The sequence below is a fragment of the Lepus europaeus genome, chromosome 14 (assembly GCF_033115175.1).
Source record: "Lepus europaeus isolate LE1 chromosome 14, mLepTim1.pri, whole genome shotgun sequence".
Classification (NCBI taxonomy): domain Eukaryota; kingdom Metazoa; phylum Chordata; class Mammalia; order Lagomorpha; family Leporidae; genus Lepus; species Lepus europaeus.
In genome coordinates, this window is record NC_084840.1 from 1,226,524 (window position 1) to 1,247,835 (window position 21,312).

The 21,312-nt window shown below is 62.4% G+C and overlaps 1 protein-coding gene across 1 annotated transcript in view; it reads left to right on the forward strand.

Annotated features, from left to right (window-relative positions):
* Positions 1-714: 714 nt before the first annotated feature.
* Positions 715-21,312, forward strand: part of LAMC1 (laminin subunit gamma 1) — an 85,296-nt gene continuing 64,698 nt past the window's right edge. Inside the window, exon 1 of the mRNA XM_062211410.1 lies at positions 715-1,096. Coding sequence (XP_062067394.1) covers positions 715-1,096 — 382 coding nt within the window. The remainder of the gene's footprint in view (positions 1,097-21,312) is intronic.

The window sequence follows — 21,312 nt, forward strand, 5'->3', positions numbered from 1 at the left end:
TCACTGACATACACCATCTCACACTCACGATCACACTGACCCACACCACCTCACACAACCACGGACACACTCACCATCTGTCACACGCTCACACACCGTCTCACACTCACAACCAGGGACGCACTCACCATCTCGCTGTCACACGCACTCCCAGGCCCAGAGAAGCCCCCACCCCGGCTCGGCCCGGTGCTCGTCCCGGGCCTAGTCCCCCACCCGAGCCCCGTGACTCAGCAGGGCCCAGGAGCGGGCGGGACGCGGCCCGGGAGGCCAGGCCGCGCCCACGCCCGGGGCTGAGCTCGCGGAGCCCCTCAGCCCCTCCCCAGGACCCCGAGCGCGGCCGGGGCGGGGCGCAGGCTCCCCCCCTCCCCGCCCCCGCCGCCCTCCCGGCATGCACCGCCGCGCCCCTCCCCCTCCGCGCTCGGCCCGCGCCCCCCCGCCCCACCCCTCGCCGCCCCCCGCACGCCGCTGCGCCCCCGGCCCTGCCCCGGCGCCCCTCCCCACGCCGAGCGAGTGCGGGCCGCGCGCGGGGCGGGCGCGGGGCGGGCCTGCGCCCCTGCCCTGCCCTCCCCTCCCCTCCCCGGCCGACCCCACCCGCCCGCCGGCCCCACCCCCTGCGCTTCCTCCCGGCGCGCTGGGGCGGGCGCGGAGGTCGGGCCGGTGGGCGCCGCGAGCGGAGTGCGGGGCGCGGGGCGCGGGGCGCGAGGCGGAGCGGACATGCGGGCGCGGGCGCTGTGGCCGGCGCTGGCCGTGCTGGCGGCGACGGCGGCGGGCTGCGCGCGGGCGGCCATGGACGAGTGCGCGGACGAGCGCGGGCGGCCGCAGCGCTGCATGCCCGAGTTCGTGAACGCCGCCTTCAACGCCACGGTGGTGGCCACCAACACGTGCGGGAGCCCGCCCGAGGAGTACTGCGTGCAGACCGGGGTGACCGGGGTCACCAAGTCCTGCCACCTGTGCGACGCCGCGCAGCCGCACCTGCGGCACGGCGCCGCCTTCCTCACCGACTACAACAACCAGGCCGACACCACCTGGTGGCAGAGCCAGACCATGCTGGCCGGCGTGCAGTACCCCAGCGCCATCAACCTCACGCTGCACCTCGGTGAGCGCGCGCGCGGGGCCGGGGCGCGGGGCCGGGGCGCGGGGCCGGGGCGCGGGGCCGGGGTGGGGGCCGGGGTGGGGGCCGAGCCCCAGGGCCAGGCGCCTGGCGGCGGGCGCGCCCGAGGGGGGTCCCCAGGGGACAGCGGGCGGCCTGGGGCCTGCGCCCCTGCCCTTCCGCGCCCCGTGTTCGGACGTCGACTCGGGGCTTCCGTGTGTGGCCGCCAGCGCCTCTGCAGGCTTCGGCTTCTCCCGGAGGCGCTGCCGTGGGATGGGGCCGGGGGGCCGGGGGCCGCGCCGGCGCCGGCTCGCACTTGCCCTTGCGGGGAGATCCTCCGTCCGGACCTGGCCTCGCGGGCCGAGCCTGCTGACCCAGAGAGGCCGTGCGGATGCTTCGCGCAGGGGCGGGCTCACTGCGGGCGCAGCCGTTAGCGACTTGGGAAGATGGAGGCGAAATTGCCCGCTTGGTCCTGGAGGTGGGAGGCAGGGGGATGCGTGCAGCCCGCTCGCTCCCTCTCCCTCCCCCCCTTTCCTCTCTCTCCCTCCCCTTTCCCTCTCTCTCCCTCTCCCCCCTTCCCTCTCTCTCCCCCCTTTCCTTCTCTCCCTCTCCCCCCTTTCCCTCCCTCTCTCCCCTTTCCCTCCCTCTCTCTCCCCCCTTTCCCTCCCCCCTTCCCCCCCTTTCCCTCTCTCCCTCTCCCCCCTTTCCCTCTCTCTCCCTCTCCCCCCTTCCCTCTCTCTCCCCCTTTTCCTTCTCTCCCTCTCCCCCCTTTCCCTCCCTCTCCCCCCTTTCCCTCCCTCTGTCCCCCCTTTCCCTCTCTCCCTCTCCCCCCTTTCCCTCCCTTCCCCTTCCCCCCCTTTCCCTCTCTCCCTCTCCCCCCTTCCCTCTCTCTCCCCCCTTTCCTTCTCTCCCTCTCCCCCCTTTCCCTCCCTCTCTCTCCCCCCCTTTCCCTCTCTCCCTCTCCCCCCTTTCCCTCCCTCCCCCTTCCCCCCTTTCCCTCTCTCTCCCCCCTTTTCCTCCCCCTTCCCCCCCTTTCCCTCCCTCGCTCTCCCCCCCTTTTCCTCTCTCCCTCTCCCCCCCTTTTCCTCTCTCCCTCTCCCCGCTTTTCCTCCCCCCCCCCCCCCGCCCCGCTCAGCGACCGGGGTCCAGGCTGCGCTGCCCGGGGCCTGCAGTGTGTGGCCAGCAGGCCAGGCTGCCAGCGTCGCTGTGTTTTGATTCTCAGCGAATTCCCTTCCTCCTGGGCTGTGGCTGTTTCCCACGGGGTCAGGGACCGTGTGGGCCGTGTGCAGCCATTGGCTGGGTTCACATACCCTCGGACAAGTGATGCGTGCTTCCCAGGGTCCCGGGAGCCGCGTGGAGCTGCGTGCAGCCCCACCAGGCCGGCCTGTCTCTGGGGCAGACCTGGAAGGCAGCGCAGTCACACCAGCCGGGTCAGGCCACGCGGGAGTGGTCACTGAAACACGTGTGTTTCAGCCACGTTTTCGTAATACAGATGAAACAGAGCGTGTAAGGACACGGCGGCCAGGCCGCTCAGTCACACGCCCTTCAGACACGGCCCACGCAGGTGCAGATCCACGGCCACAGTCGTGCCCACGGGGGAGGCGTGCTGCGCGGGGAGAAGCCTCGGCCAGGCACCCCCGCCCAGAAAGTCTCTCCTGCCTCCCGCTTGCGGGTGCTCCCTGCTGGCGTGGGTGGGTTCCGAGCCGTGGAGGGAGGCCGGGCAGCTGGCGGTCACGGTACCACTGCCTCTTATCAGGCGGGCTGTGGATGGATTGGGGGACGGGTCTGGGACTTGGAGGAGGGTCCTGTCCCTGCTAGTAGCAGATGAAGCAGAAGGCGGTCGGCTCTCGCAGAGCGGCGGCCAGGGTGAGTCTGCAGGCCGCTGGCGCTCCCGCAGTGAGCGCCCAGGAGGTGGACGGAGATGGACGCCCAGCGCGTTCTGTTCCCTCGCTGGGCTCCCCCTCCCCCCTCCCCAGTCCTCGCAAGGTGGGTGTGGCTGTCGCTGACTTCGCTGGTATTCCAGGCCCCGGGCCACTTGCCATGGCCTCCTGAGGCCTGGTGTGCCACTGCAGGTTTCGACTTGAGCCTGCAAGTGGCCGCCCGCAGTCCCCCAGCCTCCCGCCGCCTTGCTCCAGCCGGCTCCATGCTGGCTCCATGCTTCTCGGGCATGCTGGGAGAAAACCACCCCGGGGCGGGGGCAGGGCCCTCACCTGCCAGGCCAGCCCAGCCTCGGCCCCTGTGGGGGGCAGTTTGAGGCCGAGCCCTCAGGAAGTTGGGGTGCCCTCTGCTGAGAGCCCTGCCCCCGCCCTTGCTCTGGAGGTAGTGGTCACGCCCCCCATTGTCCTGGGCAGGGGCTGGGGGGGGGGGAGCCTCCTCCTCCCCCCCTCCTCCTCCCCCCCTCCCCCCCCCCCCCTCCTCCTCCTCCTCCTCGCTTGTCTCTGACAATCTCTGAAGAGGCTCTGGGGATTTCCCAGAGGCCTTTGCGTCCCTGCTGGCTCAGAGAGGCCACGGCCTGGGCTTGTCCTGTCCCGGGCCTCCCGGGTTGCCACACCCCGTCCTGGCCTGCGGGCTCCGTTCTCCAGGGCTGGAGAGCCGTGGCCAAGGTCCGTCTGGGTGTCTGAGGCCGTGTCCGTCAGTCCCGTGACCCAGTTCAGCGCTGTTGCGTGATGGGCAGTGGAGCTCCCGCTGCCTCCCGCACCGTGCTGACCGCCTCTGACCAGGGCTCCGCTCCCTGCCTGCCTCCTGACCCCTGTCCCCTGTGGGCAGCCTTTCGCCCTGGGGCGGTGGCAGTGCTGGCCTCACTGGCAAGTGGTCCTTCTGCTGCCCTGGCCGCAGGGTGGGAACGGACAGTGATGCTCCTGACCCCTGGGGCTGGCCAATTTGAACATTTATTTATTTATTATTCATTTCAAAGGCAGAGGTACAGAAAGAGAAGGAGAGAGAAAGAGAGAGAGAGAGATCTTCCATCTACTGGTTCACTCCCCAAATGGCTGCAGTGGCCAGAGCTGGGCCAGGCTGAAGCCGGGAGCTTCATCTGGGTCTCCCAGGTGCGAGCGGGGGCCCAGGCACTTGGGCCACCTCCCACTGCGTTCCCAGGCTCATTTGCAAACAGCTGGATCGGAAGTGGAGCAGCCGGCACTGTAGGCAGAGGCTTGGCCTTCTGCTCCACAGCGCTGGCCCCAGAGCTGGCCAGTTTGGATTCTTCCAATCAGCATTTTTGTTTCTATTTTATATTTTATTATTATTTTTATCTATTTCAAAGGCAGAGAGACAGAGAAAGAGGCCAGGAACTCCATCTGGTCTCCCGTGTGGGGGGCTGGGGCCCACATCCTTGGCCATCACCTCTGTCTCCGGGGTGCCCGTTACAGGAAGCCGGGTCGGGAGGGTGGGAGCTTGAACCCAGGCGGCGCACGCCCGGCCCTGTAGAGCTGGCTTTGGAGTCGGTTTCTGTCGACGCCGGCTCTTCATTTCCTGCGACGTTCGTGGCTGCCATGGCTGATGTGAAGTGTGGCGCGTGGTTTCATTTCTGTCAGAGCACAGTGAGGCGTGGAACCGAGCGGATCGAGGTTGTGGCTGCTCGTGGGTGAGAGCGGACTGCTCTCGGCGTGGCGGGAGCCTGGGCGAGTGCCCTGAGGAAGCTGCTCGTGGGTTCTCACGAGAACATTCGCTTCTGAAATCTCAGTGTCAGCTTGGCTTTCCACGTGAGCACATTGCACTTGAAGCACACACGTCCACGCGCACACGTGCTTCCATTGCTGAAATGGACGTTTGTTTTAAAGATTCATTTATGTATTTGAAAGGCAGAGTTACAGAGAGGCAGAGAGAGCGAGGGCGAGAAGAGAGGGCTTCCATCCGCTGGTTCACTCCCCCAAATGGCCACCATGGCCAGAGTTGGGCTGATCTGAAGCCAGGAGCCGGGAACTTCTTCCTGGTCTCCCACGTGGGTGCAGGGGCCCAAGCACTTGGGCCATCTTCTGCTGCTTTCCCAGGCCACAGCAGAGCTGGATCGGAAGTGGAGCAGCCGGGACTCAAACCCACGCCCATATGGGATGCTGGCAGTGCAGGTGGCGGCTTTACCCGCTGCGCCGCTGCACTGGCCCCTGAAATGAACTCTTGAGGGGTCGCGGGCAGGTGAGGCGACGTTGCAGCAATGTCTCTGTTAAGTCTCCGTTGGGGGCGGGAAAGGCAGGGCTGTGGAGGGCACCCCCAGGCAGAGAGGCCAAGGACAGGTAGGCGCCTGCCCAGCCCAGCCACACTGCTTCCCCGCTGTGGGTCTGGGTCTTGGAAAAAGTGTCACTGTTTGCAGCAGAGCCGTTGTGTACTTTTACTGCTTAGAATTCCTGAGAAAACTGAAAATAAGGATTAATCTGTGCAGAGGGTAGATTGCACGGTGCTGGGTGCTGCTCCTCCCTGGGTGCTCAGTGCTGGGTGCTGGGTGCTGTTCCTCACTGGGTGCTGAGTGCTGGGTGCTGCTCCTCACTGGGTGCTGAGTGCTGGGTGCTGCTCCTCACTGGGTGCTCAGGGTGCTGAGTGCTGGGTGCTGTTCCTCACTGGGTGCTGAGTGCTGGGTGCTGCTCCTCACTGGGTGCTCAGTGCTGGGTACTGTCCCTCACTGGGGTGCTCAGGGTACTCAGTGCTGGGTGCTGCTCCTCCCTGGGTGCTCAGTGCTGGGTGCTGTTCCTCCTGGGTGCTCAGTGCTGGGTGCTGTCCCTCACTGGAGTGCTTAGGGTGTTGAGTGCTGGTACTGTTCCTCACTGGGTGCTGAGTGCTGGTGCTACTCCACACTGGGGTGCTCAGGGTGCTGAGTGCTGGTGCTGCTCCCCACTGGGTCCTCAGTGCTGGGTGCTGCTCCCCACTGGGGTGCTCAGGGTGCTCAGTGCTGGTGCTGCTCCTCGCTGGGTGCTCAGTGCTGGGTGCTGCTCCTCACTGGGTGCTGAGTGCTGGTGCTGCTCCCCACTGGGTGCTCAGTGCTGGTGCTGCTCCCCACTGGGTGCTGAGTGCTGGTGCTGCTCCCCACTGGGTGCTCAGTGCTGGTGCTGCTCCCCACTGGGTGCTCAGTGCTGGGTGCTGCTCTTCCTGGGTGCTCAGTGCTGGGTGCTGTGAGTGCCGGTCAGTGTCCCAGGACCTTTGTGTGGTCCTGGAGGCATCTGCAGGTGGAGAGGGGTCAGTTCCCTCAGGCCTCGCACTGGCCAGTCCCCTGTGAGCCAGCGCTGGGCCCTGGAGGCCCGCCGTGGGCTCCTCCTGGGCAGCCTGCAGGAGCTGGGCCATGGCGCTCAGGTCCGGGGCCGGGCGGGCGGGGGCCAGCACCCGCGGTCTCCGCCCCTTCTTTGATTCCTGGTTCCCAGCTGTGCGGCCCCTTCCTGCGGCCCTGCAGTCAACACTGGAGCTCTGTTCTTTGGATTTCTGTGCTGTGACACTGGTGGGATAGCAAATCCCTGGGTGACTGTAACTCCCAGGCCTGGGCCAGGCCGGAGCAGGAGTTCTCCCGGTCTCCCCAGGGGTGCGGGGGCCCACGCACTGGGGGACCCGTCCTGCGCTGCTTTCCCAGGCACGGCAGCAGGGAGCTGGGTTGGCAGTGGAGCAGTCTAGCAGGGTGGGCGCCCAGGGCGGCTGTGCCCCTTCTGTAGTGAGGGGAGCAGGTCCTCCCTGCGTCTGGGGAGCTGTGGTGCAGGGCCCTGGGCTGAGCCTCCCATAGGGGTGCCGGCCCCATCACTAGGATCGCGGACTTCCGGCAGAATGCAGGCTGAGGCCTCGTCCGCGGACTGGCGTTCACGGAGCCTGCCTGGTGTGGGGGAAGCCTGGGGGAGTCGGGAGCTGGGAGCAGGCGGAAGCGGTGGCCCTGGCTGGCGCGCTGTGGTTCCTGTGGTTCCTGCGGTACGCTGGGGACTTGGGGGCGGGGCTTGAGTGCTGAGTGACACGAGGCAGGCCCAGCCCCTGGGGGGTGGCTCCTTGGAGCACAGATGGGGCACCCGGCGCTCTGCTGCCCTGCGTTGGGGGGTGACCTGCACTGTGGGGCTGGGGACCCGGGCTGTCCTGCGAAAGCTGCAGGTCTGTGATCAGTGGGAGAAATCGGGTTTCGGGTCCTCGTACTGGAGTTGTGTTAACGCTTGTAGGAATCCCCGAGGAGGCCTGGGTTCTGTCAGCGTCTGCTCCCGGGAGCAGTGCCGCGGCCTGTGTCCGGAAGGTGGCCGCATGGCTCACCACCTCCACCGTGGTGCCTGCAGGGCCTGTGCTTCTGGTGAGAGCTGGCCCTGCCCGCCGCTCCCGCTCTGCACAGGCCTGCCGACGGCTCAGTCACCGCGGCCCAGGGCCGCCTCTGCCGATGGTGCTCGGTCACCGCAGCCCAGAGCTGCCTCTGCCGACGACTCGGTCACCGCGGCCCAGAGCTGCCTCTGCCAACAGTGCTCACTCACCGCGGCCCAGAGCCGCCTCTGCCAACAGTGCTCACTCACCGGCGCTCGGTCACCGCAGTCCAGAGCCGCCTCTGCCGACGGCGCTCGGTCACCGCAGCCCAGAGCTGCCTCTGCCGACGGCGCTCGGTCACCGCGGCCCAGAGCCGCCTCTGCCTCCATCTCCCTCTCCCAGGCCCAGGCCTCCTGCGTCCGCCTGATTTCCGTGTTTGCAAGTTTGTGAATCGGTCCGTCCCACGCGCCCCCTGCCTCGCTGGGCTGAGGCTGACCCCAGGCCGACGCGGCTGCAGACCCGGCCGCTGCCCAGCTCCTCCGGGAACCTGGGGCTCAGCACTGGTTTTTCCCTTCAGAAAAAAACCAAAGCTCTTCCTCCTGGAACCTGGAGCTTCACAGGTGGGCGCTGGCTGATCACGCCCTGCCCCTCTGCTTCCCTTAGACACGCTAGTACACGTGTGTGCTTCTGTGTGCATGTGGCTCCGTCATCACCCCGCCTGCCCGTACACGTGTGTGCCTCTGTGTGCGTGTGGCTCCGTCATCACCCTGCCTGCCCGTACACGTGTGTGCTTCTGTGTGCGTGTGGCTCCGTCATCACCCCGCCTGCCCGTACACGTGTGTGCTTCTGTGTCCGTGTGGCTGGGTCATCACCCCGCCTACCCGTACACGTGTGTGCCTCTGTGTGCGTGTGGCTCCGTCATCACCCCGCCTGCCCGTACACGTGTGTGCCTCTGTGTGCGTGTGGCTCCGTCATCACCCTGCCTGCCCGTACACGTGTGTGCCTCTGTGTGCGTGTGGCTCCGTCATCACCCCGCCTGCCCGTACACGTGTGTGCTTCTGTGTGCGTGTGGCTCCGTCATCACCCCGCCTGCCCGTACACGTGTGTGCTTCTGTGTGCGTGTGGCTCCGTCATCACCCCGCCTGCCCGTACACGTGTGTGCTTCTGTGTGCGTGTGGCTGGGTCATCACCCCGCCTGCCCGTACACGTGTGTGCTTCTGTGTGCGTGTGGCTCCGTCATCACCCCGCCTGCCCGTACACGTGTGTGCCTCTGTGTGCGTGTGGCTGGGTCATCACCCCGCCTGCCCGTACACGTGTGTGCCTCTGTGTGTGTGTGGCTCCGTCATCACCCCGCCTGCCCGTACACGTGTGTGCTTCTGTGTGCGTGTGGCTGGGTCATCACCCCGCCTGCCCGTACACGTGTGTGCCTCTGTGTGCGTGTGGCTCCGTCATCACCCCGCCTGCCCGTACACATGTGTGCTTCTGTGTGCGTGTGGCTCCGTCATCACCCCGCCTGCCCATACACGTGTGTGCTTCTGTGTGCGTGTGGCTCCGTCATCACGCCACCTGCCCATACATGTGTGTGCTTCTGTGTGCGTGTGGCTGGGTCATCAAGCTGCAGGCTCTGCCTTCCCTCCTGCTGGGGAGGCCGGTGGGATGGCCCCACTGCCGTGCTGGGTGCTGGGCATGGGTACCCCCCTTGTTGCCAGTTGCTGGAGTCAGAAGCGTGGACCCCGAGGGCGGCTGTGCGGCTTTGGCTTTCTGTGGGAGTGGGCAGGTCCTCGGCACATCCCCGCGCGGCCGCCCGGCCTGTGGTGGGTGTGGAGGCAACGCCCGGGCTGAGTCAGATGCTGTTTTGAGTTTTCCACTCACCAGCAGGGACTGGGAAGTGATGTAAACACAGATCCTAATAGAGGCAGGAAAATCTATCGCTGTCGGACTTCCAGAAAGGGGGAGGGCCTAGTGGTCACAGCGCCCCGGCCCGTCCTAGAGGGCCTGGGTCGCAGCCCTGGCTCCACTCCCAGTGCCGGCTCTGCTGATGCAGCCCGGGGGGGCAGGGCAGGTGCTGGCTCGCGTCCTTGGGAGACCTGGGCTGAGCTGCCGGCTCCTGGCTTCCACCTGGTGCAGCCCCAGCTGTTGTGGGCATTTGGGGAGTGAACCAGAGGACGGGAGCTCTCTCGTCTGTCTTTCAAGTTAAAAAGAAGATGCAATTGGCAGGTTGTTGGCGGTGTCAGGTGTTCTCTCCGGAAGTGCAGACTTTGGACCCTGGATCGTCACATGTGGCCGCTGCAGTCTGTGTCCATGGCGCGCGCTGAATCCCCGGGCAGTGGGCTGGGAGGCGGTGCCCTCAGGGGCGCCTCACATCCTCGCCACGGGGGTGGGCCTGCTACAGCAGCGAGGGCGAGCCCTGCTGCCGGGCCCTCTGGTGCCTGCTGCCCCTGGGACGTGGCAGGACACCCTCGCCAGCCACTGGACCGCTCGGCTGGCAGAGCGGGAGGCAGACACGTTGCTGTCTGCAGATTACCCCAGTGGGTGGTGTTCCATGTGGTGCCCACGGGAATGGCAAGGTCCAGTGCATAGGAGTGGAAGGAAGGTGTCTTGAGTGGATCCTGGTTCGCATTGCGTAGTCTCTCGGCAGGCGGCCGCAGGTGCGGTTGCCCTGGGTCGGCAGTTCCCTGCGCACCTGCTGCTCGGCCCCCTCCCGCGCCCGACTCTGGTGGGGGCTGTGACGTGGCCTCCCAGTGGCCCGGCTTTTTTGTGGTGGTGCTTTGAGTGGCAGGCTGTGATTGATGCTGCGTCCTGGAGCTTTGTGGAGGTGGGCGGGGCAAGGGGCCGAGGATGAAGACTGGGGGGTCCGAGTGTGTCCTTGGGCTGCGTTGGCCATGTGACCACCTCTGTGGGGAGGTGGTGTTGGGGCTTGGAATTTGCGGTCAGCACTCGAGGTAGGTGTGTGGGATAGACAGCCTGCTGGCCGCTGCCTTCTCAGGGCTTTCCGGATGAGGAACGTCTGTGGGGACATCTGTAACGCAGCTGAGGTTAAACTTGTTTACTTTATCAGGACTGCTTTGGAGGCGCAAAGGGGCGTGGCTTTGCCGTTGCCAGTGTTTGTGTGCCAGCCCTGGCGGACGGGGGCCGCACAGCTTTGTGGCCATTCCGCCAAGGCTTGCTGCAAACGTGCGGCCCCCGTGCCCGGCACTGACCCTAGTGGTCGGTGCGGACCCCCGCATATGCACCGGCCCTGGCATCTGGGGAGGCAGGCCCGTCTGCATGGCCGCATGTGCTCTGCTCCTGGGTGTCTGCCCAGGGCAGCGCGCTCTCTGCCTTCACTGCTGGGGCTGCTTGGGCTGGGAAATCCGTTTGGCAGGAGGTTTTGTGTGACACCGGTGACTCCGGGCTGACGTTTGTGTGGGGAGAGTGGAGGCAGCTTGTCCCCGGGCGGGCGGCTCCGGAAGGAGCTCCGGAGCTTTTCATTCCCATCCCTGGGGCCGTGGTTAGGAAATTGGCCGGGAGGCTCGGGTGGGCGGCCCTCTGCCGGGCCTGACTACACAGGCTCTGTGTTTGAGATTCGCAGCGTGGCCGGGGTCCCTGCTGTCCCCTGCCCTCCTGCTAACACACAGCTGTTCCGGCTCACACCTCCCGTCACGTCCAGCTGCCGGTGGCTTCCCCAGGCCCCTTTTATGGTGAAGAGAGGACGCGGGAGATTGAACGCCGAGTGTGTGCTTGTTCCAACAGGAAGTCTCGGGGAACAAAGAGGGACAGGAAGGCATCTGCAGGGGACCGTCCAGGCGGCTCTGAGCTGCGCGCCCAGCCCCCAGCCCAGTTAGGGCTTAGTGCGTAGTGCTCGGGGAGAAATGAGTTGTGGTGTCGGTGGCAGTAACCACAGGAAGGGGGTCTGCCTCTGTGAGGAATGGCCTGGGACAAGGCTCCTGTGATGGGATGGGTGGCACCGCGGCTGAGCCCTGGTGGGCAGCGGGTGGGCGTGGCAGGGGCCCAGGGGCTGGAATGACGCAGTCTTGACTGCTGAGCGGTGCCAGACCGGGAGACCGAGTCACAGGTCCCAGGCCAGCTCTCGGAGCCCAAGCACAGGGCGCTGCAGAGGCCGCACGAGCGTGGCCCCGACGTCCGTGTGGCGGCCTCCGAGGGTCCTGCCATCCACGTGGGTCCTGATCCTGGAAGGTTCACAAGCGGGAGCCCTGGGTTCATGGCACGTGGGTGGGTTCTGTGGATGCCTTGGCCCGGGATCCGGGCTGGCCACCCAGCCTGGGCGCTGGCTTCCCTGCGTCTCTGCCCACCTCCTTGTCATCCCTGCGGGCTGGTGGAGTTTCACCTGCCGCGGGCGCTTTGCTGGTTCTGACCCTCCTACACCTGCGCGGCCCCTGCCAGGTTTGTTTCCAGACCTCAGCGTGAGCCCGGCTGGGTGGGAGCGGACGGTGCCGACAAGGGGAGCCCACTGCCGACAAGGGGAGCCCACCTAGGACAAGGGGAGCCCGCCGAGGACAAGGGGAGCCTGGTGGTGCCCGCCGTCATCCACTCATCCAGCGAGACTCATGGGCCTGCGCCAGACCGCCCCGCGGCCGTGTCCTGGGTGCGATCCTGTGGCTCAGGGACTGACCCAGCTGGGCTTCCAGAGCTTTCTCGTGACTTGGCGTTCCCTCGTAGGTGGCAAATCCCTTTTTTTTTAAGATTTATTTTACTTGGCTGGCGCCGTGGCTCAATAGGCTAGTCCTCTGCCTTGTGGCGCTGGCACACCAGGTTCTAGTCCCGGTCGGGGCTCTGGATTTTGTCCCGGTTGCCCCTCTTCCAGGCCAGCTCTCTGCTGTGGCCTGGGTGTGCAGTGGAGGATGGTCCAAGTGCTTGGGCCCTGCACCCCATGGGAGACCAGGAGAAGCACCTGGCTCCTGGCTTCAGATCAGCGTGATGCGCCAGCGGCAGCGTGCCGGCCACGGCGGCCATTAGAGGGTGAACCAATAGCAAAAAGGAAGACCTTTCTCTCTGTCTCTCTCTCTCACTGTCCACCCTGCCTGTCAAAAAAAGAGAAAGATTTATTTTACTTGAAAGGCAGAGTTACACACACACAGTAGATAGGAGAGAGCTCTTCCATCTGCTGGTTCACTCCCCAAGTGGCTGCAATGGCTGGGGCTGGGCCAGGCGGAGGCCAGGAGCCTGGAGCTCCATCTGAGTCTTCCATGTGGGTGCAGAGGCCCAGGCACTTGGGCCATCCTCCACTGCTTTCCCAGACAGAGCAGAGAGCCGGATCGGAAGAGGAGCAGCCAGGACTAGAACCGGCGCCCATGTGGATGCCAGCATCCCAGGCAGTGGCTTTTACCTGCCCCCCACAGTGCCCCGGCTCTGAGCCCTTTCTGGACTGAGAGTTAACCCTGTCACGCAGCAACAGGTGATGGGGGACATCTGTCTTCCCTGGCTGCCCCTACCACCACTCTTCTCCCGCGTCTGTTTAGGTTTGTGTTGCTGCAGGTGCCTCTACGGGCGTCTTCGCCAGGGTAGCTGTGGAGGGTTGCGCCGGCCCTGGGACCTCCGCTGGTGGTCACGACTCCGCAGCTTTTTTCCTTCGTCATTCTCGACCTGGGCAGATTCCCTCGCCCTCACCCTTCACCCAGCCACGTCGTGTTGTCCTCTGGGTTTTATCGTCCCCGTTTATCCCTCGGGGCTGTGACGGGGCTGGTGTGGCCCTCGGAGGTCCAGCACACCTGTTGTCCCCCGGATCTTTATGATGTGTCCTTGTCTTGTTTCCCTGCCTGGCGCACTGCGGCTGGGAGCCCGAGGCGCTGCTCAGTCAGGAAGCAGGGGTGCTGGGTGGCAGGGGCACTGGGTGGCAGGGGCACTGGGTGGCTGTCTTGCACCGAAGACTCGGTCTCAGCAGCCAGCACGGCCAGGCCACGGCCCTGGGGGTCTCAGGAGGGCTCCGGTCGCTGACCCGGCTTGGCGGGGGTCAGGTCTGCTTCTTAGAACTCCAGGTGTCCTGGATGGCAGTAATGGCAGGCCTGCCTGGGGGGACGGGAAGAGAGCCCAGCCCAGCCCAGCAGGGACGTCGTCTTTTTCGGGAGCTCTCTGCTTTCCAGGGCCGCGGGGCAGTGCATACCTTTCTTTTTTTAGGAGAGCAGTTTCTCAGAGCAGCCCTGGGTTCTGTTCGACTTCCGTAAAGTCCCGCGGAGTTGGTGTTCTGAGTGCCTTGAAGGGAAGTGAGGCTCCCTGACGCCTCCCTCGTCCCCCGTGTCGCTTGTGTGGAGTGAGAATTCGGCAGCGGTTTCACAGAGGCTGGAATTGGCCCGGGCCCCCCCGGGGCTGCCCGGCGTGGGGAAGGGGCCGTGTGGTGCTGTGGGTGGAACCCGGCTGGCAAGGGTGCCGAGACAGTGCACGGAGCTGCCGGTACAGCCCCTGCCTCCTTGTCCTGTGCGTGACGCTGAGGGCGGGCGCCCTCTGTCCCATCTTTCCTGGGTGGCTGGGCCACTTCTGCGTGCCGCCACTGGACAGGGCTCCCAGGCCTGCCCTGAGCGGGCGTCACCCCACGCCTCGCTGCCATGTGCTCAGTCCACAAGTCCCTGGGGCTTGTGGCCTTCGAAGTCTCTCAGCTGGCTGCCTTGGTTTGCACGTGGCTGAACCAAGGCCCGGGGAGTGGCAGTGGCCCGAGGTTGGCCGTCACTCCAGATGGGCACCTACCTCCACGTGAGAGCCCAGGCCAGAACGAAACACAACAGGAAGCCCACACAAGCCCGAGCCGCTCCTGGGTTGGTGTCCTGCGCCCAGCCCTGCCCCTGTCCTGCCTCAGTGGGTCGGGGGGTATTTGAGCCATGCTCTTTTATACAGTCTCAACACGGGATTGATTCTCCTGGGCCCAGCGTTGCGGTGCAGTGAGTTAAGCTGTCCTCGCGACTGCTGGTATTCCATGTTGGTGCACCGGTTCTGGTCCCAACTGCTCTGCTTCCGATCCGGCTCCAACGAACGCTCCTGGGAAGGCAGCAGAGAATGGCCCAAGGACTTAGGCCCCTGTCACCCACCTGGGAAAGCTGGATGGAGTTCCTGGCTCCCGACCTCTGGCTGGCTCAGCTCTGGCTGTGTGCTTCTTTCTCTGCCTTTCAAATAAATGAATACATCTTTAAGAGAAAAAGATGGACTATTATATATTTACCAAGCACCCACTGTGAGCTTTGTGCCTTCTGGGACGGGAGCTGGGACTCCTGGGGAATGAGGGGAGCTTGTACAGCGCCGAGGCCTGGGTCCCCTCACCTCCTCATCCCGGGGGAAAGGCGTCTGGTGGTGGTAGGTGTTCTTATTCTAAGGCCACAGTGGTGCCCACCACATCGCTCTCTGGACGGGCCAGAGCCTCCTGTGGCAGCCTCCCTGTCTGGGCACCGTCTTTGGCGTCAGGACGGGCCAGGCTCCAGATGGACTGCGTTGTCTGTGTGTCCCTGAGCCATGGAGACACAGCAGAGGCAGCCTGAGTGGGTGTGATGCAGTATGCCACCGTCGCTTACCCTCTGTTGCTGTTTTAAATATCCGTGGACATCAAATGTGTTTTTGATGGATGGAGCCATCTTTAGAGGGATCTGCTTTTGTTTGGCCAATAATAGCGGACTACATCTCTTTCTAAAAATAAGTCGCTGGGTATTTCCAAGCCTTCTAGAAGGAGGCGTCTCATTCTCTCGCGATGTGGGAGACCATTTATTTTTTGTCTGTGATGTAGTTTTCCAAAAGTGCCTGTACTGGCGGCTTCACTTCTGTTCTAAACATGGCCGTTCCAGGTCTGGTCTGAGGCCTGCTCCAGTGTGTGTGGATGTGGGGGCGTGGCTGACGGCACATCACACCTGCGGCCGGGGGCCTTTGCCTCTGACGCACCCCCCTGCCTGGTGGGCGCACGTTCAAGTCTGGTCCTGCTTCTTCGCCGCCGCTGGTTGATGGTGGAGACTGGTTCTGTTTACTGTCCCCGGGGAGCCCTCGCTGACGTGAAGAGTGATGGGTTTTGTGAGTGGGGGTCTGGTGTGTGTGTACATCGTTAGAAAACATGTGGGCTGGCAGCCACCTTCCAGTTTCTTTGTTCAGATACATCTTTGCTGAGTTCCTATAGTGCCTTCTGTCCCCGCAGGTAGATAGTTCATCTCCACTCATACAGTGCTTCTTGTTAGCCAGTTCATCTCCCAAGACTGTTTATGTAGCCTGGAAATAGTTGTTGTGTCTGTGGGTGTCCTGAGAACCTTCCAGAAAGCATCCAGGAATCTCTGCCCGCCTACTTGGTTTCCCTGGAGGGACAGAGAAGGTGATTAATGTAGGAGACGCCGTGGGCACGAGGGCACACGCGTGTTTATGTTTTAAAGGAGGGCCCGCCAGCCACCGCCTGAGCCCGACAAGGTGCTCTCTGCCGTCGCTCTGCTTCCCTAGTGGTGAGATTTTCTCGCAGGGTCTCGCAGAAGACGCTCAGGAGAGATCGCTGGGCTGGGGCAGGACCCACGCTGCTGTCTGGTCCCGGGAGTCGGGCGTGGCCGATAGCTTCCGTGGCGTTTCCTGCAGCCACCAGAGCAGCGTGGCCTCCCGTTCGTTCGTGTCTTCACTGCTGCGAGCTGTGTTTGCAGACAAAGATCGTGACCGTTGAGCGTGGCCGGCCCAGGAGGGGTCCTGAGTGGGAGGCGGGCGGTAGTGGAGTGGCTCTCGAGAGCCCCTCCAGGTCCTCGGCTCAGCCCGTTTCCCGAGACTCCCCCAGCCAGGGTGGGTGACTTGCCGGGGTGAGTCAGTAGCTCTCTGTGGCCACCCTGAGTGCTTCCCAGGGTAGATGGACCAGAGAGACCAGGGCAGTGCCGGGTGGGACAAGGGGATTGATCAGGAGGGACGGGGGACCCCCAGAGCCCCTGCAGGGCAGAGCTGAGAGCCTCGCGTCTGAGCACGTCGCCCTGCACTTTAAGCTCTCCTCATTGGCGCCAGCACCGCTCCCGCTCTGTGCTGACTCCTGCCAGGCCTGGAACTCGGATGCGCCGCCCTCCTGTGCTCTGCCGGCGCCATCCAGCCCCTTCTGTGGGCCCTGTTGCCCAGGCACTGGCCCTTGCCTTCCCTGCTGCTGCTGTTTTGCCACGGTTGTCTGTGAGTGTCCAGCGTGTGTCTACATATCTGACTCACTCAGTCATGCTCGTATTCCTGGGGGCTGAGGACGGGGCCGAGTCACGTCTGTGTTCCAGACGCCTGCAGGTGCCCCTGATGCCTGCGTGACCAGATGAGTGAGAAGCAGAAATAGAGAGGCTCGCCTGAGCGACGCCAGCGGGACGTCCTTGACTCCGAGTCAGAGCAGCAGCCTGACGCTGCAGGTGGTGGGTCGCAGTCAGGACGCAGGCGTGTGCATGTGACAGACAGAACCCTGGTGTCTGCGGGTGAGCACGAAGCATGACGAAGCGTGGATGGAGTCAGTGTGGAGACGCGCCGTGCACGCCGGCACTCCCGGTCAGAGAATGTCAGTGTGGTCTTGCACACTGCCGGCCTCACATGGGACTCTCGGCTTGTGCCACAGTGGGGACAAAGCCCAGCATGTGAAAGTGCCATGGTTTTGGTGGGACGCGGAGGGGGCTGGGTAGGGGCCGTGCATAGCAGAGGCTTCTTCGAGACAGAGACAGAAGACGCACGCTCAGGGGTTGAGCCGTGTGACGAGAGGGGCCCGTGGAGCTGGCGGCCAGGGAGGCAATGTGGTCAGAGAGCAGACACGGGCAGGGTCACCCTGTGGCCAGAGGGATTGGGCCGGAACAGCAGGTCAGGTGACCGCGGCGAGATGAGGCCGGGGTTGTTCACAGCACACGCAGCCTTGGGCGCGCCTTCCCTTGCGCCGCTCGGCAGCGCCTCCTCAGTCCCGCGCACGGGGCTCACAGTTTGTTTTGCCAAGGCCACCCCTCGTCCCCCAGGAGTGAAGTCCTCTCCGCCTGAATCCTGAACCTGCACTGAGGGCTGAAGAGGAGCGGAAGTGCCCTCAGCAACCATCATGGCTTCTGGGAGCTGGCCCTCGGGCCCCCGGTCAGCTGCCCGATCTCAGAAGTTCTGTCCGGCCCAGGTGTCTCTGTAAGGTCCCTCTCCGTGGGTTGTGAAGAACGGCAGCGGGAGTTCTGGGCAGACGTGGGTTTGCTGTGTGAGTTTCTGTGTTGATCGAGTGGACCAGTTCCCTGGACGTGGTAGCGAAGGCCGGTGAGAGCCTTTCCTGTCCCCGGCTGGGCCGCTCAGACGTGGCTCATCTCACCTGCGCGCAGGGGCTGGTTGAGTACCTGGACGAGCTGCCTTATTAGGGAAACTAAGGCCTTGGGCCGCTGCTGCCACTCCTCTCTGCACGACTGAGCACAGTGGGGCGGAAAAGGAAGCTGTGTCTTTTCAGGGCCCGCTGTCTGCTGTTTGGCTCTGCACATTGGTAACAGAGCCCCCTGCCCACTGAGAGATGGGTGGCAGTGGGGCTTGGCTGTGTATGCGTATTGCACTCACTGGATTTCATCTGTGTATTCTGTTTGCAAAACAGAAGTTCAAAGTCATGTGGATATGAAAATTCTAATAGCTACTTTCTGGCTGCATCAATATTATTTACGAGGTTTTCTTGTCAGAACACGCTGAAAGTCACATTTGGGTCTTTAAACCAGTAGCTTTCTGAGCGGCTTGTTCTGAATTTCAGGGTAGCATTCGGCTGCACTGATCCAGAAAACCTGAAGGATTATCAGTAAGCACTTGGGTGAAAGTTGATTGCCAGGCCCGTGGGGGGACACCCGAGTTCTTGCAGTTGTGTCCAAGGGAACGCGTTCCTGCAGATCTCAGCGTCGGGGGCCTGGAGCTCGCTTGCTCAGCAAGATGGGCCAGTCGGTGCTTGTGTTTCATCTCAGAGACAGGCAGTGAAGGAAGCTTAGCAACAGGAGTGATATTTTAAAAGATTTATTTATTTACTTGAAAGGCAGAGCAGGAGAGAGAGAAAGATCTTTCATTCGCTGGTTCATTCCTCAAATGCCTGCAACAGCCAGGGCTGGGCACGGCTGAAGCCAGGAGCCTGGAACTCTGTCTGCTCTCCCATGTGGATGTCAGGGGCCCAAGTACTTGGATCATCTTCCCCTTCCTTCTGAGGTGCATTTGTAGGGAGCTGGATCGGAGGTGGAGCAGTGGGGACTTGAACCAGCACTCGTATGGGATGTTGACATTCTAAGTGGCAGCTTAACTTACTGTGTCACAACCCCAGGCCCAACCACGGTGATTTTTTTTAAAAGCTTGTTGACATATTTAAGACAGCACATTGCAAAAAGCAAACTCAGGTCTGGGGAAAAAAAAAAGGTTGAAATTGTTATGTGTGAGGCCAGTGCTGTGGCGCAGTAGGTTAATCCTCCGCCTGTGGCACCGGCATCCTATATGGGCACCGGTTCTAGTCCTGGCTGCTTCTCTTCTGCTCCAGCTCTCTGCTATGGCCTGGGAAAGCAGTAGAAGATGTCCCAAGTCCTTGGGCCCCTGCACCCATGTGGGAGACCGGAGGAAGCTCCTGGCTTTGGATCAGCGCAGCTCCAGCGCAGCCAATTGGGGAGTGAACCAGTGGACGGAAGACTTTTTCTTTCTGTCTCTCCTTCTCACTCTAACTTTCAAATAAATAAAATCTTAAAAAAAAATTGTTATGTGTGGGTGTAGCCACCTGGATGGTGAGTCCTTGAAGGGCTGCCTAGTAACCCTGACTACTTCCAGGGTGAGATCCGCCCTTCTGAGAGGTGCTGGCATCTGACGTTCAGCATCGACTGTTAGAACTGACCACTGGCCACGAGAACTGACCACTGGACCTGGCCATGAGAACTGACTGCTAGACCTGACCACCAGAATGATGAGAACTGGCCATTAGATCTGACCACAAGAAATGACGGCTGGGACTGGCCACTAGATCTGACCTTGAGACCCAACCACAAGAACCGACCACTGGATCTGACCATGAGAACTGGTCACAAGAGCTGACCATGAGACCTGTGTCTGCAAGTTGCTTTTCAGGGATCATGTTGCTCCTGTGACCTTTCCTATCATAGTGCCCTCTAGGCCAGGGTCCCCCGAGTCTGCCTCCCTTGGCTTCTGCAGAAGCTAGCACGAAGGAGGCCCCCTGTCTCGTCAGCTCAGGGGATAAGAGTTCAGTCAGCTCCCATATTGGGCCCATCCCTGTGAGCATGCACTCATGCTTGATTCCCCGGTGTGGTTGTGGAGACTGCTGTGCATTTTATTCCCATGATGCCTTGCTCATCCATCCTTCATGGTGCAGTTTTTCCTTTTTTAAAAAGACTGACTTATTTAAGGCAGAGCTACAGAGTGAGTGAGAGGGGAATCTTCCATCTACCGGAGAGAGAGAGAGGTAGAGGTAGAGATCAGTCTCGCCATCTGCTGGTTCACTCCCCAAATGGCTGCAACAATCAGGGCTGGTCCAGACTGAAGCCAAGAGCCACGAACTCCATCTGGGTCTCCCACGTGAGTGGCAGGGGCCCAAGTACTTGAACCATATTCTGTTGCTTTCCCTGGTGCGTTAGGGAGCTGGATCAGAAGTGGAGCATCTGAGACTTGAACTGGAGCTCATGTGGGATATCAAGTGTCCCAGGTGGCGGCTTAACCCTCTAGCCACCAAACCGGCACCCATGATACAGTTTTCTATCTTTTGTTGGATGTTTGCTTCTAATGTGGATCATTTGTGGCAATTTACTTTTTTTTTTTTTAAGATTTTATTTATTTATTTGAGAGACAGAGTTAGACAGTGAGAGGGAGAGACAGAGAGAAAGGTCTTCCTTCCGTTGGTTCACTCCCCAAATGGCTGCAATGGCTGGAGCTGTGCCGATCCGAAGCCAGGAACCAGGTGCTTCTTCCCAGTCTCCCACGCAGGTGCAGGGGCCCAAGGACTTGGGTCATCTTCTACTGCTTTCCCAGGCCACAGCAGAGAGCTGGATTGGAATAGGAGCAGCCGGGACTTGAACCGGTGCCCAAATGGGATGCCGATGCCACAGGCGGAGGATTAACCTACTGCGCTATGGCACAGGCCCCGTGGCGATTTACTATGAATGACAGAGTACTTATATTTTTATTGTCAGGCTGTAACCATAACAGACAGTAATACACAAAGATTGAAATCCATCATTAAAGTGTCACGAAGCCAGCCGAAGCCCAGCAGTGCACAGGCAGGTGCGTGCACCCTCTCCCTGTCATTGGGTGGACATGGTCGGCAGTGATAGTGAGCGCTCACTACAGGTCTCAGACTGAGTTTACAGGAAGACAAGCACGTGTGATGCCTAAGTAAGGGCACCATGATCAGAAATACCACACGAGGAAGCAGAGTTTGTCCAGGGTCTGCGTGAAAACGAGATAATTGTGTGAGCTATTGCAGCTGATGGTCCACATTTTACGTATAATACATTGAACATGTATCTATTGGTTCAGGCTCTCCAGCGACAGGCCCAGTGGGGTAAGTGGGATATACGTTATATACGCATCCCCCAGGGGTTCCACATATATCGAGAGTTTAGTTGGCTCACGTGACATTGGGGCTGACGTGTCTGACAGTTGTAGGATGGGCCAGCAGGCTGGAGCTGGGGGGGAGTGGATGCTGCTGTCCTGAGTCTGGGCCTGGAACTTTGGCCAGGGTTTCTGCGGTACAGTCTGGGGACAGACTCCCTTCTTTGGGGACCTAAGACTTTGCTCTGCAGGCCGCTGACAGGACGAGGCCTACCCGCTGTGGAAGGTCACTCGCTTCACTCGGAGTTGGCAGCTTCCGGGTCAGTCTCCCATTCGCGGGACTTTGACCATTCTGAAGCACAGGCTCTGAGAAGTGAGCACCACGTGGAGGACGTGGAGCAGCGAGGACGTGGAAGTGGGCAGCGTGGGTTCAGCGTGCGTGCCTTTGGTCAAGTTTCTTGACCTCAAGTCTGGGTTTGCACATTTGTAAAGTTAGACGTGACCTCACCGGGCTAAGTAAACCAGGGAAAGTCTGAGCCCTCCAGGGGAACACACCTGTGGGATGACTGCGTGGGAGTGAGTCTCAGCCAGGCTTCATGATAGTTCTGGGGTTCCCTCCAAGT